Below are 17500 nucleotides of genomic sequence, written 5' to 3' on the forward strand. Positions count from 1 at the left end.
CGTCCACATTGTTATGTAACTCCTTGCAGTCCCGCTTCAGTTGTTCCTCCGATTCATCTCCGTTAATTCTCTCCGGGGTTTCCTCTCCACATTCATGTAACAACACAACTCCGGAAGAGAACAAATACATCTTTTACTGCGTTTTCTTTCACAACCCACGTGGCAGGTCGAGTTGATGACACGATGTTGGTGGAACGTCCGCCAGGCTGAACATCCCACCGATAGGTCGTATCTGGATTCGGACCTGAACCAAAACCGAATCAGCTTGTTCTTGTCACCGAACCAACTCATCCGTCTCGTTTCGTCATAACTAGTCCACAATGTTTTGAGATGCGATAGTTATCGAACCTCCAACAACCCTGAGTCTTATCATGTCGCAACTTCAGGTTCTGTCATTATTTATTTCCAACTCACGAAAACCGTCCAGTGGTTTGTCTGGCATTGCATTGTCTAGCGGCCCCTTGCATTGTGCATTATCTTTCGTTGCATTGTCTGGTGGCCCCGCCCCCATCAGGCTGATTGCATTGTCTGGTGGCCCTGCCCCTATCAGGCTGATTGCATTGTCTGGTGGCCCCGCCCCCATCAGTCTGATTGCATTGTCTGGCGGCCCCGCCCCCATCAGGCTGATTGACAGTCGTAGAATCTCCCACCCCTCTGATCCCTTCCTTTCAAAGGATTGCAGTTTCGTGTACATTTCGTGGAATCCTTTCAATCTATTAATATTTCGAGTTCAGTTCAGATTTTGAGTTCAGCTGTCAGAAAAGAATAAGAAGAATGACAAACGGGCACTGATGGGTCTCATTGTTCTTGTTCAGCGATGATGTCCCAATGTCTAATGAGTGTGATCGGATGAGGGATTCTCCACACGTGACTGGTCGCTAATTGATCGGTTTTTAGTTCTATCGGTGGATTATTTTGAGGACTTATGGTGTGTTGAGCCAATGGAGTGTCCGGGCCATCCCTACTTTAGAAGTTTACCGATTTCTTGATATTCATCACAAGTTCAGGTCCAGCCTTGTCGACCATTGCAGTTGGAAAAGGGCTAAACGTCACATTGAGTGCGTGCTTCGTGATGCGGCACCACCGCGTGACCAGGACAGCCGTTCACAGTGACGTCACATTCCCATGGATATCAAATTTTCACAAATATCGATGAAGACTCGCGGATGAAGAAAATGTCGAAAGCTGTCACTAAACTTTTTAACGTTGATCATAAAAAGAAAATCATAAATATTAATATAAGGAGAAAAATATTATTATTAATGACGCAGTGAAGTGATTCGGGTTATGAAACAGACATCTGTGTGTTGTTCGTGGATCCGAGGAGAAGAATTCCTTCCGTTCCTCCACGTTTCGACCAATTAAAACGACGCATCGCTTTTCTTCCTTGGTCATTTCCATCCCTCAGAGGTTATCCCCACCCCCCACTACTTTGACCAATCGAAGCTCGTTCTGATCCAGAGCTTGTCAGAATGCAGCACGAGGTGCATCGCCGAACGTGATTGGTGCAGTCCTGTTTGCTGGAAACCTCGTGCATAACTCCGCCCACACAACACACGTGGTGTCCTTTGACCAATCAGGAGCAGTGCAGTTACCGTATCGTTTCCTTCAGCTCGATTGGTCTTCTCCCACTCGTGGAGTTGTCGGGATTTTTTTTTCTTGTTGAATCTGTGAGGAGATTATTTTTTTCTTTCTTGTTGAATCTGTGAGGAGATTATTTTTTCTTTCTTGTTGAATCTGTGAGGAGATTATTTTTTCTTTCTTGTTGAATCTCAGGTTTCGTGTTTTTATCGAGCATCTTCACCCTTGTTCTCTTGAGTGGTTCTCTGGCCTCATTGTCTCCTTCCAGCACAAGGGATGTTTTCCCCAATAATGTGGTTGGGATATTTCTCCTTTACAATCCACCTGGTTTTCGTTTTGAGTTTCCGTGAGTTCCGTCATTCCATGTGCTGTTAGGGTGAGATCTCGTCGTGATGGGGAACACATCTATCTTTCATTCCAGCAATCTGTGTGTGTGTGTCTGTCTGTTTGTCTGCGACCGCCGTTTCTCGACGACCGCCGGACCGATCTCATTGAAACTTGCCAGGAATATTGCCGGGGACCCCCGGATGTGCCTTTCGAGGTTTGATGTCGATCGGATGAACGGTTCCCAAGTTACGGCCATTTATCTGTCGACCAATGACAAGACACGGTGCTATGACATCACGAATGACGTCACTAATGTTAATTTTTTTATATTTATTTTTTATTATTTTTTTTTTTTTGCACGATTGACGGTCCGATCTGATTGAAACTTGCCAGGAATATTGCTGGGGACCCGCTGATGTGCCTTTTCAAGGTTTGATATTAATCGGACAAGCGGTTCCCAAGTTACGGCCATTTATCTGTCGACCAATATCTGCGAGAGAGGGGAATGGGAGAGGGGGGGATTAGAGTGGGGACGAGAGAGAGGGGCGAGAAAGGAGGGGAGAGAGGAAGGGTGAGACTAGGGGGGATAGAGAGGGGGCAAGAGAGGAGGAGAGAGAGGGGGCAAGAGGGGGGTGAGAGAGAGGGGGGCAAGAGAGGGGGGATGAGAGTGGGGGGCGAGAGAGGGCTGCACCTGCTGGCACGCACCTACGGGCACGCCCCTATGGGCCCGTACAAGTGTTTTAAATTTCAACTTGATCGGACGCTTGGTCTGACAGCCAGAATTATTTTTAAAAAATTTATTATAATTTTTTTTTTTAATAAGGCTCACTTGGCTGTGTTTGGTTGGGTTGAGGGTAAAGGAGCAGAATCTGAAATGTGAATCCTATCCAGGTTCCTCCTGATGACTTCATCTTTACTTTTTGCTGAAATGTTTTTGATATGGAGCAGCTCGCCATTTCTCTTCAGGAGGAAATACGTCAACGAATCAAGTAGTGGGCACGAAATGGGTTGCCAGTTTGTGAAGAGCAAGGCAAGGTTCCAGACTGGATATAAAACACACAAGATGTCCATTGGAATGTTCTAACTTGCTATTTCTGTTGAGGTTCAAAGTGTAATCTCAGAAATAAAAGTTGTCATCTGTCTGTATGTTCACCTTTTTTTGCAAAGACCGCTGGGCTGGCAACCACCACATTTTGCACACAGACCAAGTCTGATCCAGGGTTTGTCCTCAGTGTATTTTCATTCACCACCACAACCTTTAAAGACCCTTAATAATCCAAAAATACCGAAGACCCCGTACACCCTTTAAGACCATCAAGAGCCTGAAGAGCCTTAAATACCTGAAAATCAATAAGACCCTTTCAGACCTCGAAGATCATTTAAGGCCTTGATGACCCCAAAGACTCCGAAAGACCTCGAAGACTCTTCGGACCCATGAGACCCTTACGACTCGGTCCATGCGTGAAGCCATCTGTGAAGCCTTGTGACTCTTCGTGTATTAATTGCATCAGTTGCACCCTGACCACACGTACATCTAGTATTTGCGTGCTATCGCAATGTATGCCTGTTGTTGATTTAATGGTTAGATTGATGGGTTTGGGACCCTGGAGTCCTGAGTTAAAATCCTGCTTTACTGTTCAATTAATACTAGCTGGGGTTGACTCAGCCTGCCATCCTTCTGAGGTCAGCAACCTGAGTACCAGCTTGTTGGGATGATTGAGCTGTTGAAGTATCCTATGTTGAAGTGGTGACCCGTCCAGGACCAGGAGACTTATTTGGCAGCACTGATTCTCTCTGCAGAGTATGATAGCAATGGATTTGACTGGATTGCAATTACTGCAATGAAGGACTGTACCGATTTGGTCTTCCATTTTAATTCATTTATTTTAATGTCATTACATATTAAATCGAGTAATAATATAAACTACATGGGTCAGTGTCATGTGTCCCATCAAAGTGGCACGGCTTGGTACCTGACTTGGTACCCGGCTTGGTACCCGGTCATCATTGCCAGCAGTTATAAAATGGTAGTTCTGATTACATCTCTCATTAACTACGTAACACACCAGTGCACAAACACCACACAACACAATTCCTGGGGAGGGTGTGCAATCTCTGATTGATCCTTTTCTTGTTTCCTTTTTGTGGTGGATTATGCAGCTTCTCAATCCTGTATGGTTTTGGAATTTGCTTGTGGTGGAGGTAAGTGCTTACCTAAAAGTTGGGTTTGTGATGGAGAGGTGGACTGCCCTGATGAAGATCGTTCTGATGAAGATCCAGCAACCTGTAGTGAGTTCAAGTACTGTTTTATATCGCAATATGGAGTTTAATTATCTCATATTTTTCGTTAATCATATCAACATGACCTCTTTGTGGGTGCTATGACTATTTTTGAGCTCATCGGCCTGGTATTTAGGTCATCTCTTTACGAGATGACCGAATAAAACCAGTCTCGATGTCCGTACGTACGTACGTCCGCATTTTTTTCTTCCGATTTTCTTGACATTTGGTATGTGGGTAGATGTCGATGATGCACGACGCACGACGAATACAAGATAATGCACGATGGTATGACCTTTGACCCGATTGAAGGTCAACATCAAGGTCACTCCAAAGTTACGAAATCGTCCATTTTCAAAATCTATCTCCTCCGCCGTTTATTATCCGATCTTCTAAATTCCTTCGGATTCTGATAATATGGAACAATATCTAAATTTGGTCTGGCCGGTTTTTTGAAATTCGTCCTAGTTATCGAGTCACGTGTCTTCAAAGTTGGAAAAATCGTCGATGTGATACGGTCAAAAAAAAATTCATCCGATCTTAATGAAACTTGGTATGTAGGTCGGGGTCGATGAGTGATGCAAGACGGTTTGACTTTTGACACGATTGAACGTCAAGGTCAAGGTCAAGGCCACTCCAAAGTTGCGAAATCGTCCATTTTCAAAATCTATCTCCTCCGCCGTTTGTGATCCGATCTTCGAAATTTCTTCGGATTCTGATAATATGGAACAATATCTAAATTTTTACTCCCGGGCTTTCGTCTGTACGTTGAACCAAAAGACAAGACGACATCGAAGCCATTCTAAGCCGATCAGAGATCCACATCTACAGAGCTTCAGAGATGACCGTCACCCCCAACTGGGGGTAATTTTTTGTTGTGTTTTTTCCCTTCATTACAAAAACAAAACAGACCTGTGGTCTTCCTTCAATAGTGGTGATGGCGATGCCTTACAATGCTTTTGTTTCAGACAATAGGACCTGCCTTCCTACGGAGTTGGCATGTGGTGGTCCGGTGACAAGTCAATGTGTACCAAAGGCTTGGCTGTGTGATCGGGAGAAGGATTGCCACAACGGAGCCGATGAGATTGATTGTGGTAAAGATGCTGTGCATTCATTGGTTGAGGTTATTTCATAAGCTGATTACCGGTGCACGTTTACCATGGACTGTGAGGAGGTTTTGGAAACGTTTATTGGGGGGGGGTGAGTGGGTTATGCATGCCATCAGTCCTTTGCCAGGTCGAAGTTTGGGTTTGGGATTTTTATTTTTGTATACGTTGTCGAGGCTTGTGTGAGAGCGAACACACAACGCACAGCAAGGGGGCAAGAGACGAGGGGTGGGAGTGGGAAGGACAAAACAGTGGGGAACAGAGACATGAGGAGATCTGTGGAAGGGAGAGGGATGGGGTGGGGAACATGGGGAATACAAGATGGACATTACAGGGACTTTCAGGAAGGAAAGCAGGGAATTTGAAGGAGGTGGGTTTGGGTGGCTTATCGGGGGAAGAAAAGATTGAGGATTTGGATGGGGACGATAAGATGTGGTGGTGAACAGCTGTTTTGAAGGCCTGGAGGGAAGAGTGGGATTGAATAGAGTGAGGGAGTTTATTCCAAAGCCAGGAAAAAAAAAACGAATGAAAGAGTGAAGGTGAGCAGTGATTCGTGATTTTGGTAGTTTTACCAGAAGGGGGTTGTTCGCGAACCTTGAGCGCCCTGCGGAATGTGGTGGGGACAAATCGCAGAGAGAGCAGGGGGGGCTAGGCTGGAGAGGAGACGGTAGAAGACAGAAAGACCACCGACGAGCCTGCGATGAGAGAGTGAGAGGCCCAAAGCCTCATTGCGGGAGATGCCAATGATCCGAAATGCCTTGGTTTCCACAGCGTGAAGCCGAGAAAGGTGGGAGGCAGGAGCACCAGTCCAGAGGGGAGAGCAGTACTCCATCAGGCTGCGGCCGAAAGCTTTGTAAGTGGTCTGGAGCTCAGGTGAGCCGAGAAAGGACTTTGCACGATGGAGGATTCCCAGTCGTCGACTGGCTTTGGAGGCCAGGTTTGAAATGTGGCTTTCCCAGGAAAGGTCATGGCAGATAGTGAGACCCAGAAGCTTGAAAGAAAGGACTTCTTCCAGAGGATTGTTGAGAAAGTGGATGGGGGAGGGGGGTTCTAATCGGTCCTTTCGGAGAGACATTGTGAAAGTGTGAGATTTGTCCGGATTGAAAGACATGTTCCACGTGTTGGACCAGTTTGTGATTTCACCCAGATCTGCATTGACCGAAGAAGCTGCCGCTTGCCGGTCTGAGGGATGACCGTCGGTATGGCAGAGGGTGGAGTCATCAGCAAAGAGATATAGAGGATTTTCCAGAGAGTCGGAGAGATCATTGATGAAAACCAGAAAAAGAACAGGGCCCAGAACGCTACCTTGAGGAACTCCTGCCTGGACAGGAAGAGGGGATGACAGAACTCCATTTGGGGCCACACGTTGACTTCAACAGGAGAGGAAGTCCGCGAGCCATGAGTGATGTCCTTGAATACCATAAGAAGAGAGTTTGGTGATCAGGGCAGGGTGCCATCTGGACCGTGTCAAAAGCACGTGATATTGTTGTGGGCCGGGGTTCGGTGGCGAGCACGACCGCTAGATGGAGCAGTACAGTCAGCTCCACCAAACCCCTGGAATCTAGATCGTCACCCTTGGACAACTCCGAAGGTACGGGTCCCTTACGGGACCGTGAATCTTCAATAAATCAACCGCGTGGGCACAGGGTTATTTGCGAAACTTCAAAATTCCTCGAGGCACACGTGGCGAACGACCGAGTATTCGCACCCTCGACGGAGCTCGAACGGGACGAGCCGTAACCGTGCTCGAGCCGTGCGTAACCCGAACAGATGGTTGCGGAGGTCCCGTCGGTCCAAATGCACCACGACAGCAGCAACAGCCTTCTTAATCACCTACCACGCACCGTGCCAAGCCAATGAAGGAAAGGACAAAGACGAGCTGAAACATTCAACAAAAGGAATATTTATTTGCAATAGGGACACATAAAGGGTAGAGTTAAACTGACTAAAAGAGAAATGGAAATTTATACACAAGCATTTATACAGTTCTACTTGAACAAGACAAGCCCGCACACAGACACGTACCCAAAGAAAAGAGATGGACCTCAAGGGTCTTTATTATTCCTTCATCTCGGAGGGAAGTCGAGCTGAGGAACGAGAACGTGGCTTGCTCCCTGGTCGCGAGCACGCGGCTGGACGTCCACCCCTTCCCGGAGCTCCGGTCGCCAGAAGATGGACCAGGGCAGCCAGACACAGACCAGCGCCAGCGACGAAATGAGGCCAGACCAGCATCGAGCAGACCAGACCAGTGCCAGTGAGATGCGACCAGACCGGCATCGAACAAGATGCGACAGGCCGGCGTCGAGCAGACCAGAGAACCAAAACAGCGCTCGAGCGGACAGAGAACCAAAACCAGCGCTTGAGCAGACAGAGAACCAAAACCAGTCCAGCGTCGGCGACGAGACGAGAGCAGACGGGGCGCGATTATTCCTCCTCACACTCGTCCCGACAACCACACTGACAACCATACGTGGTCAGAAGAACCGATTGGAGCAGAGGAAGAGCAGCAGATATTTTCAGGGAAATTTGTCAAAATCAGATCCAGAAGAGATGGAGTACCATTGGTTAAGATCCGGATTCGGAAGTTGACCGATTGAGTCAGTCCCAATGAGTCGCAGAAAGCTTTTGCTGAAGTGCCATGACAGGTGAGAGAGGTACCCACACCCAGCCAACTGGCATGATGACAATTGAAGTCGCCACATATGAGGAAGAGAGAGTTTGGATGAGAAGATAAAAGTTGGTCCATGTTTTCGGATAGTGAGGTGTAGGTGGAGTCATCACTGTTTGATGGACGGTACAGAACACATATAAGCATGAGGTGGGAGTGGAGGGGAAGCCGTAGCCAGAGGTATTCCTGGGGGTGTGGGGGAGTGGGTGCAGTGCATGGAGAGTGAGGAATAGAGTCTTTGATGAAGAGAGCAATTCCTCCACTAGGACGAGGCTCAGGTCTGTCAAATCGGAGGAGGGAGTAACCAGGGAGAGATACTTAGGAGTCAGACACGTCTTGTGGGAGGAAAGTTTCTGTTAGGCAGATTATGTCTGGTTTGCCAGTGGCAACCTGTATGTAAAGATCTGAAAGGTTTGAGCGAAGGCCCCGGATATTTGAGGTCCACACTGTTAATGAAGAGGGAGGGAAAGAGGCTTTGGGTGCAGGGGGTGGGAGGGGAGGGGGAGGATTGGGCAAGGGATGGGGGGGAGGTAAGGAGGGTTGTTTAAGGAGTGTAGGGGATTGCAGAATGGCTAGGGGAGGTGCCGGATGAGGAGGAGAAAAGGCTCTGTGGTGCTGAGGGAGAGGGGGGACAAGTGAGGGGGAAGAAGGCAGTTGAGGATTTGAGGAGGTGGAGTGAAGAGATGGAGGTGAGAGGGCAGTGGAAGGAGGCAGCTTTGTGGATGAGAGGGGGCAACTTTGAGGAGGATGTGTGAGGGGATGAATGGTGGAGAAAGGTGAGGGGGGAGTTTTTGAAAGAGGTGAGAGGGAGGCTTGGAGGGAGAAGAGTGTGATGGTTGCTTTGAGAGTGAGGGGTGAGTTGGCACTAAAATTGGAAAAAAAGAATGCTTGATGGATGCAATAAAGGCAAATTCAAAGAATGGAGAAAAGAAACGCTGAAACAGTTGGATTTTTTAGTCAAGGTATGAAGGAGAGGTCGAATTGAAAGCAGTCTGTTGAAATAGAAGAGTAATGCATTATGATACAGAAAAGAGTACCACATGTGTGAAAGAGGAAGATGAAGCATTATAAGAAATCGTTTTTATTGTTATTATTATGATTATTATTATTATTGTTTGAGAGAGTTTTCATCAGATTAGGTCATGGAAGTGTTGCACAAAAAATAGTGAGGTGAATGGTGAAATTGGATCGGTAAACGCAGGGGGTCTAAACAGATCACGTGGTTATGGGAGAAGCACTTGGCTCTGGGAGGTGTGTAGTCAAAGTGAAATTATTTATTTTAAATAAGGATTGCGTAACATTCAGAAAAGGGAAGGTTGAAGTAAAATCGTGGAAGTGTATGGTGAATTTGGAACTGTAAACACAGTGTGAAGCTGCTGGGTCGATGAAAAATACCAGGAAGAGAGAGAGAGAGAGAGAGAGAGAGAGAGAGAGAGAGAGAGAGAGAGAGAGAGAGAGAGAGAGAGAGAGAGAGAGATAGAGATAGAGAGAGAGAGAGAGAGAGAGAGAGAGAGAGAGAGAGAGAGAGAGAGAGAGAGAGAGAGAGAGAGAGAGAGAGAGAGAGAGAGAGAGAGAGAGAGAGAGAGAGACACATGTGGTTACAGGAGGTGTCGAGATCAAAAGCATACAAGGAAGATTATTTTTTGATGTATTTTTGAAGAACAGGTAAGATTCGGGAATGGAGGGTTGGAGGAAGAACTCGTGAAAGTAATGGTGAGAGAGGGCCAGCTCAGTAGAATAAAGATGGTGTGCCGGCAGAAGGAAGAAAAAGAAGAAGAGGAAGCAGAAAAGAAGAAGAAGAAAGATCGAGACTCATAAGTGTGCAAGGAGAAAGGTTGTTTTTTTTGGGGGGGGGGGATTTAAGACAAGAAATAGTGTTTAGTTGGGAAGGATGGGGGACGTTGGGAAAGTGGGGACATTGGGGTTCGGGGACATTTAAATGCTCTCTTGTGGTTTTATGTAGAACACCGCGGTCACAAAGAAAACGATGCTCTTTGGATGTTTTATCATGATGGGAATACCCTGCTATGCTGCCATTCATCCCCAAATACTGTCTTCTCTCCGGCTCACCTCACAGTTCCTTCACGTGCTCTTGCACTGCCTCCATTCATGCCCCACCCCGCCACGATTCCTCTTTCCTTCACGCTGCCTCCCCCACCTCACGCTGCCCCTCCCCTTCGGGCTGCCCCTCCCCTTCACGCTGCCTACCACCCCCCGCGCCCACTTTCATGCTGCCTTCCCCTCCCCTCAGGCCACCTTCCTTTCCCTCTCTCGCTGGCTTCCCTTCCCTCCCCTCTTTCTGTCTACACTTCCCTTCCCTCTCTTCCTTCCTTTCCCTCCCCTCTCACTGCATTACCTCTCCTCCTCTCTTTCTGTCCACACTTCCCTTCCCTCTCAGCCTTCCCTTCCCTCCCCTCTCACTGCATTCCCTTTCCTCCTCTCACACTGCCTTCTTTTCTCCTCATCCTATCCTCCTCCCAAGCTCCCTCCACCACCACACAACTCTCTGGGGGTCGAGGAGAGGAACAGGGGTCAAAGAATTTGCGAATTGGACAAATGAAAGTTGTTTGTTTTGATCAGTCAGAGCAACCGCTCAGATCAATTCCACAATTCCTCTCAGGTTAACAAGAGATTGTTGAGCTTATCGTATGTGTGGAAATTAAATAAAGGCACAAATACTGGTGCATTTTTTTCCATGATTGATGGAAAACATCCTCTGTCCACCCTCCCCCCACCCCCCCCACCCACTCCTACGGACGTCTCTGGGCGGTGTATGGGCGTTGTTTCGTGTAACCCGTTTGAACATGATGTTTTAATGTTCCCAATTTCACTCAATCCTGTACTAATGTTGGCATTCGGGGATCATTCCCACCCCCCCTCCATACCCCCGCTTTCCCTCAAGTCCCCCCATCAAACGCATGTCCATAACACCCCCTTCCCCTCCCCACTACTCCCTCTCTCTGTTTCATGAGACTCCTGGAGTGTATAGTGATGTGTGGTGAGGCCTCGCTCTCCTCCACCCCTTCCAAGCTTTCCCCCATAATGGAGACCATGAATTGTGTTTAGTTCATTGTCATGATCTCATATTTATTCCAACATGTGCATCGACAGGTGAAGGTGAGCTTGCACCTGCACCACCTAGTGATATTCCCAGGAAAACTCCCGGCATGACATCGACAATGAAAGGTGTCATGTTTACTTTTCCTCGGTTTGAAAGCTCGAATGAAGTTTGTAAAATGTCTCACAGGAGCTTTTAATCCTTTTACAATTTGATCCAAGAATTGAACATGTAACCTGGCTCCACAGGTGAGACTACTCTTGCACCTGGCACCACAGGTGAGACGACTCTTGCACCTGGCACCACAGGTGAGACGACTCTTGCACCTGGCACCACAGGTGAGACGACTCTTGCACCTGGCACCACAGGTGAGACGACTCTTGCACCTGGCACCACAGGTGAGATGACTTTTGCACCTGTGCGGAAAGTCGTACCTGCAACACCCAAGCCACCACGTATCACCATCCTCCCAAATCCCCACACAGGTTTGTAGGTTTGAGTTGGGAGAACAGGATGTTCATGGATTGTATTGACGTTTGATTTGCTTGTCCACACCATGTCGTTCAAACTCAATGACTGGACGTTTGACGACTTTGGTTTTCATCATGTTTGGAGTTTGCATTATAATATTATTATTTATTTATTTATTCGAGCTTCCACCCATTATCCAACCTGCAGCATTTGCTGATGTGAATCGACTACTTCCCGTCTTCACAGGTAATTGCCATTTTTAATGAGTTTGATTGGTTGGTTGTCTTGTTCTTTAGACAAATTTTTTAATTTCCCATCGGTGCTGCCCACCTTTCCCAACTAATTATACTTTAAGCCTATGGTCTGCCTGCTTGTCAAAGCTTCAAGAATAACATTGCATGAAACGAGCCATCCTTTACTCCCAGAAATCATTCCGTTCTTACTTTTCAGCTGAACCTGCTCTTCAAGGAAAGGGAAACAACTCTTCTCCAGCAGCAGCTGCTGTAATTGTCCCACTACGTAAGTATATTTTGTTCCATCCTTGGCTCGGACAATCTCCATTGATTTGTCAATGTGCTTCCATTCAAGTGATCAATGACATTTCACAGCTGATCTGAACAAACTGCTCCCCCAGTGCTTGTTCTGGCTTGTGCTGCTGGGTTCTACATTTTCCGCAACCGGCGGCTCCTGGAAGTCAAAACTTCACGGTTTGAGGACCCTGAATACAAGGAGACTCCAGATGGTGAAGAGTTTAAAATGGACCGTTCATTTACAGGACAGGTGACCACACGTACCTTGATGTAAGAAACGTTCTTTATTAATAAGGTTTATCAATACCTGTCAGGTCACTTTTCTGAACATTTTGTTTTATTTTCAGATGCCCGGAGTGAATGAAGAACAACACTGACGATGCTGCACGCTTGACCAAGTCGGACATTGTGGTGTTTCTCTTTTGGCCTTTCGGCTGTGAAATGTCACCGTCGACTCCCTGACCCTGGTTGTGAATTCTACTTGAATGTGAAACTACATCATTTTTTATTTATTTATTTATTTTCGTGCCATTGAAATGTTCCGTAATTTCTCCCGTGTTACTTGTTTCACTAAACTCTGTAGAGTGGCCCGACAGGGTCCTCCAATATTTGTACGAGTGACTTAATAATAGATATATATTTTTTCCTGTTCATCTTGGCTTTATTACCTGTTACTGAACAACATCTCGAGCTCAGAGCACCTGTCAAGCCATGCTAATAAACCCCGGCCAAAGTGTGTACAGAGTTGTAATTTCTCATTTTTGGAGTTAATTTACATCCACATGGAAATTGTATTGATGTTTGCACTACTGCTGCCAAATGTGATTGTCTTGACTCTGATTGTATCCAAATTACTTTGAACATGCGAAGGAAACATTTGAGTGAAACTATTTGTTCAATCTTGTCAGTGTAATCCTGCTATGTTTCTTGGGATGCTCCCCTTGTAGTGCGTTTCTGTGTGTTTGCTCTCCTACGATCCTCCACGGTGGATACAACAATAAAATAAATTATGGCTGGGATACAACTTCACCGATGACGTCATCGTCACTCTCACACACCCCACGGGGAGTTGATGACATGTGCCAAGTTGATGACATCGCCGACTGGAAATCCTCCGTCATGCAAAGTATTTCCTTGACACACCTGAGCTCCTGACCACACATAAAGCTTTCATCCGCATCCGCAGCCAATTCCCATTGTAATCATTGTAATCTGAACTCCCTTATTCCAAACCTGACATTCCCTCGTAATATGAACTCCTTTATTCCAAACATGACATTCCCTCGTTGAAATCTGAACTCCCTTATTCCAAAGTTGACATTCCCTCTTTCTATTTTAAACATCCTTCTTCTAAACCTGGCATTCCCTCGTAATCTGAACTCCCTTATTCCAAACCTGACATTCCCTCGAAATCTGAACTCCCTTATTCCAAACCTGACATTCCCTCGAAATCTGAACTCCCTTATTCCAAACCTGACATTCCCTCGTAATTTGAACTCCCTTATTCCAAACCTGACATTCCTTCATTGTAATTTGAACTCCCTTATTCCAAACCTGACATTCCCTCATCTGAATTCCCTTGTTCCAAACCTGAAATTCCTTCATTGCAATCTGAACTCCCTTATTCCAAACCTGACATTCCCTCGTTGTAATCTGAACTACTTTTTTCCAAACTTGACATTCCCTCTTTCTATTTTAAACACCCTTCTTCTAAACCTGACACTCCTTCATTGTAATCTGAACTCCCTTATTCCAAACCTGACACTCCTTCATTGTAATCTGAACTCCCTTGTCCCAAACCTGACATTCCCTCATAATCTGAACTCCCTTATTCCAAACCTGACATTCCCTCATTGTAATCTGAACTCCCTTATTCCAAACCTGACATTCCCTCGTAATCTGTACTCCCTGTTCCCATTCAAGTGCTGCCTTTGTCGGGATCAGGAAGTTCCGTCTCAGGTGCAGCCGATGTATCTCTTCCATGAGCCTGATCCTCTCAGTCTCTTTGAGCTTGACCACAAGTTTTGTGGCTTCGCTGAAGATCATGACGTCGGTATCACGTTTGATTCCAACCAGCTCGTCCACATTGTTTTGTAACTCCTTGCAGTCCCGCTTCAGTTTGTTCCTCCGATTCATCTCCATTAATTCTCTCCAGGGTTTCCTCTCCACATTCATGAAACAACACAACTCTGGAAGAGAACAAACACATCTTTTACTGCGTTTTCTTTCACAACTCACGTGGCAGGTCGAGTTGATGACACGATGTTGGTGGAACGTTGCATTGTATTGTCTTGCGTTACATTGTCTGGCGGCCACACCCCATCAGGGTGATTGCATTGTCTAGCGGCCCATTGCATTGTGTAGCGGCCACGCCCCACAGGCTGATTGCATTGTCTGGCGTTGCATTGTCTGGTGCCTGGTGGTCCATTGCATTGTCGAGCGACCCCGCCCCCATCAGGCTGATTGCATTGTCTGGCGTTGCATTGTCTGGCGGCCCATTGCATTGTCTGGCGGCCCATTGCATTGTCTGGCGACCCCGCCTCCATCAGGCTGATTGCATTGTCTGGCTGCGAATTGCATTGTGTGGCGGCCCCGCCCCCATCAGGCTGATTGACAGTCATAGAATCTCCCACCCCTCTGATCCCTTCCTTTACAAAGGAATGCAATTTTGTGGAATCCTTTCAATATTAATATTTCGATCAGTTTACAATTCCCCACGATAAAATACACCAGGTTTGTGTTTAAACCGAGTTTGTAGCTTAAATCAATTTTGAGTTCAGCTGTCAGAAAAGAATAAGAACCAGAGTTGGTGTCAAAGCCACTCAATGCTCGCCTGTTTATACTGTTGTGAATTCGCGCCCGCCGGCGTGCGGATGGCCAAGTCACTCGAATCGCGACCGCGTCGCCCACCGGACGGACAATTCAGTCGTGACCCTCTCGGAACAACGCCGGGAGCTAGTCACGGGTGGGGGTTTAACCCCACCACGACCGTGCCAATTGCCCACCCGCGCAGGATAGGCTTGCTCGCCAAATTCGATCTACCTAAGTACCTGTGCGGATGGTCGACCGGGCGATCGTACCACGCCACAGGCCGACTCCGGACACGATCCGCTAAAGCGGTCCGTTACGTGCTCCAGTGATAACCGAGCGGTGTTATCGTCGGCCTCGACGGTTCCGATTAATTACCGGGCGTATTAAGCCCACGACGAACCCTTTACGTGAAGCAGGATGGAGGGTCAATGAAAGAGGAAAAGAGACGAAGCAGAGCGGGCACAGTTCAACAAGCAAGCATTTTATTCACACGCACACACAGACAAGCACGTAAAGCACGTATTTACAGCAATACACAATCAAAATGCACATATAGTAACCTAACAATAAAAGCAACGATGCAGAGCTACACCCAAATACGCGTACACACGGCAACACTTAAACAGTTCTACTTTAGCCAGACTGGCGCCACCCACGGACATTCACACCAAAACCCCAAAGAAAAGAAAGAAAGAAAGTCGCGACTTCCCTTTTGTCTCTGGTGAGTCCCTCTCCCGCGACCGTCAGCGTGGTCGCGCCTGGCCCCGACCTCTCTCGCGGCTGGTGAACCCTCTCCGGAACTCCCCGTCCGGACGCACAGGTCCACCTCGCAACGGGCGCTGCCGCGTCTCCCGTCCGTGCCTTTGTGACAGGTCAGCTCGCCAAGGCGCGGGCGCAGGACCTCTCCCTGATGACCAACCAACCGAACCACCAGCCAAGATGAAGAGAAAGAAGAAGCGTGAGAGGGAGCCTTTTAGGAAACCTTCTTTTTGGGAGCCTCTCAGGGAGCATTTTTTGCGCTCGCCCGTGTCCGTCTTTTATCGCGCGGGACTCCGCCCCGCCCCGTTTTCGGCCCCGCCTCCCTTCGAGCTTCTTGGAGAAACTTCTCGAAGGGGGCGTACCCTCATGCTTTCCCTCCACTCCGCTCTGTCCGGGGGCCGAGGGAGTCAGTTTTTGGCTCGGAGCCAGAGCATTATTCCCCCAAACAGAGGCCCCACCTTCACATGACCTCTGACCTTTGACCTGCATCGCTCTTCCGCCACTCCAAAGCGCGGGGAAGTCAGACGGGAAAACAGGCGGGAAAAGCCCACCGAGCATCCTTGTTGGTTTTTGTTTGCTCCTCCACGGAGATCGTAACCGCACGGAGCCTGTTGAATGGTGAGTGGGGAAGATGTGGTAGCGTAGATGGTGGAGGTGGCGTGGTTGCAGTGTGGTTGGCGCTGTGATGGGGATGGCGTGGTTGTTGAAATGTTGTGTGTTTGAAATAAAAGATAGAAAAAGAAAAACGACTGACTCAAAGCGTCGCAGCCCGGATGAATCACATAAATCCCCTCTATACAACGGGTTAGGGCTAACTACACATGCACCAATCAAGATATCTCACCTACGGGCCATTTATGGTGTAATGCGAATTTCCACAGCCGTAACAATACATTTATCGTTTTTAAAAGACTCCTCTAATATTTAATATTTTTTATAAAGCATTGCAGTGAAGTCTGATCCAAATAATTTTAAAGCAAAATATGTATTTGTATATTGTAATCAGTAACAAGAGCGCAAGTGAGCACAATATACGCCCGAACAAGAAGGTATATAGAGAATTGTGCTGCAACATGGAAAACAGGATCCTGGTTCCCATGGCAACCACTTTAGATGACGAACGGATGTCGCGACACACCGTCTCCACAGTCTGGACCTATGTACCAAATATGAAACGTGAAAGTTGAAAACTTTGGGAGTTTGAGTGCGGACAGGAACGGACGGACGGACAGACAGACAGACAGACGGACGGACAGACAGACAGACGGACGGATAGACAGACAGACAGACGGACAACACATAATACGCCCCGATTTTTATATAAATAAATATATATCGTGCGTATAAAAAATAGTGTGGTAGATAAAAACATAAGAAAGGAAAAAATAACTTGCACCAAAAATTTTAACCTTTTCACGCTCACGCTGGGGTATCGCTCCAGCTATCTGTTCTTCGAACTGGCGAGCCAGAAATGACAAACGGGTCCTGATGGGTCTCATTGTTCTTGTTCAGCGATGATGTCTCAAGAGTGTGATCAGATGAGGGATTCTCCACACGTGACTGGTCGCTAATTGATCGGCTTTTATTTCTATCTTGGTGGATGATTTTGAGTATTTATGTTGTGTTGAGACAATGGAGTGTCTGGCCCATCCCTACTTTAGAAGTTTACCGATTTCTTGATATTCATCACAAGTTCAGGTCCAGCCTTGCAGACCATTGCAGTTGGAAAAGGACTAAACGTCACATTGAGTGCGTGCTTCGCGATGCGGCACCCCGCGTGACAAGGACAGACGTTCACAGTCACGTCACATTGAGTGCGTGCTTCGCGATGCGGCACCCCGCGTGAACAGGACAGACATTCACAGTGACGTCACATTCCCACGGACACCAAATTTTCACAAATATCGAT

General features: G+C 47.3%; 2 protein-coding genes across 9 annotated transcripts in view; both read left to right on the forward strand.

Moving 5' to 3' along the window:
* Positions 1–17500, forward strand: part of LOC147008364 (uncharacterized) — a 53378-nt gene that overhangs the window by 19473 nt on the left and 16405 nt on the right. The window lies entirely within an intron of this gene.
* LOC147008365 (uncharacterized) lies at positions 1581–12761 on the forward strand. 4 transcript variants are annotated; one of them, XM_085864961.1, is made up of 9 exons: positions 1581–1670; positions 4069–4197; positions 5157–5282; positions 11074–11148; positions 11269–11505; positions 11699–11737; positions 11942–12010; positions 12126–12291; positions 12369–12761. In XM_085864961.1, exons 2-9 carry the CDS (start codon positions 4083–4085, stop codon positions 12379–12381), a joined length of 840 nt encoding a protein of 279 aa, XP_085721087.1. In that variant the 5' UTR covers positions 1581–1670; positions 4069–4082; the 3' UTR covers positions 12382–12761. The 4 variants fall into 4 exon arrangements, with proteins under 4 accessions (XP_085721087.1, XP_085721088.1, XP_085721085.1 ...); XM_085864962.1 differs by lacking the exon at positions 1581–1670 and adding an exon at positions 1715–1957; XM_085864959.1 differs by lacking the exon at positions 1581–1670 and adding an exon at positions 1715–1927.

Source organism: Eptatretus burgeri, chromosome 19 (assembly GCF_056783735.1).
Source record: "Eptatretus burgeri isolate ZD-2024b chromosome 19, Ebu_testis_v1, whole genome shotgun sequence".
Classification (NCBI taxonomy): domain Eukaryota; kingdom Metazoa; phylum Chordata; class Myxini; order Myxiniformes; family Myxinidae; genus Eptatretus; species Eptatretus burgeri.

Coding starts and splice junctions, on each gene's coding strand:
- LOC147008365 (XM_085864959.1), top strand. CDS start 1,858: ATGTTTTCCCCAATAATGTGGTTGGGATATTTCTCCTTTACAATCCAC. Junction 4,198..5,156: donor TGAAGATCCAGCAACCTGTA/GTGAGTTCAAGT, acceptor CTTTTGTTTCAG/ACAATAGGACCTGCCTTCCT. Junction 5,283..11,073: donor AGCCGATGAGATTGATTGTG/GTAAAGATGCTG, acceptor GTGCATCGACAG/GTGAAGGTGAGCTTGCACCT.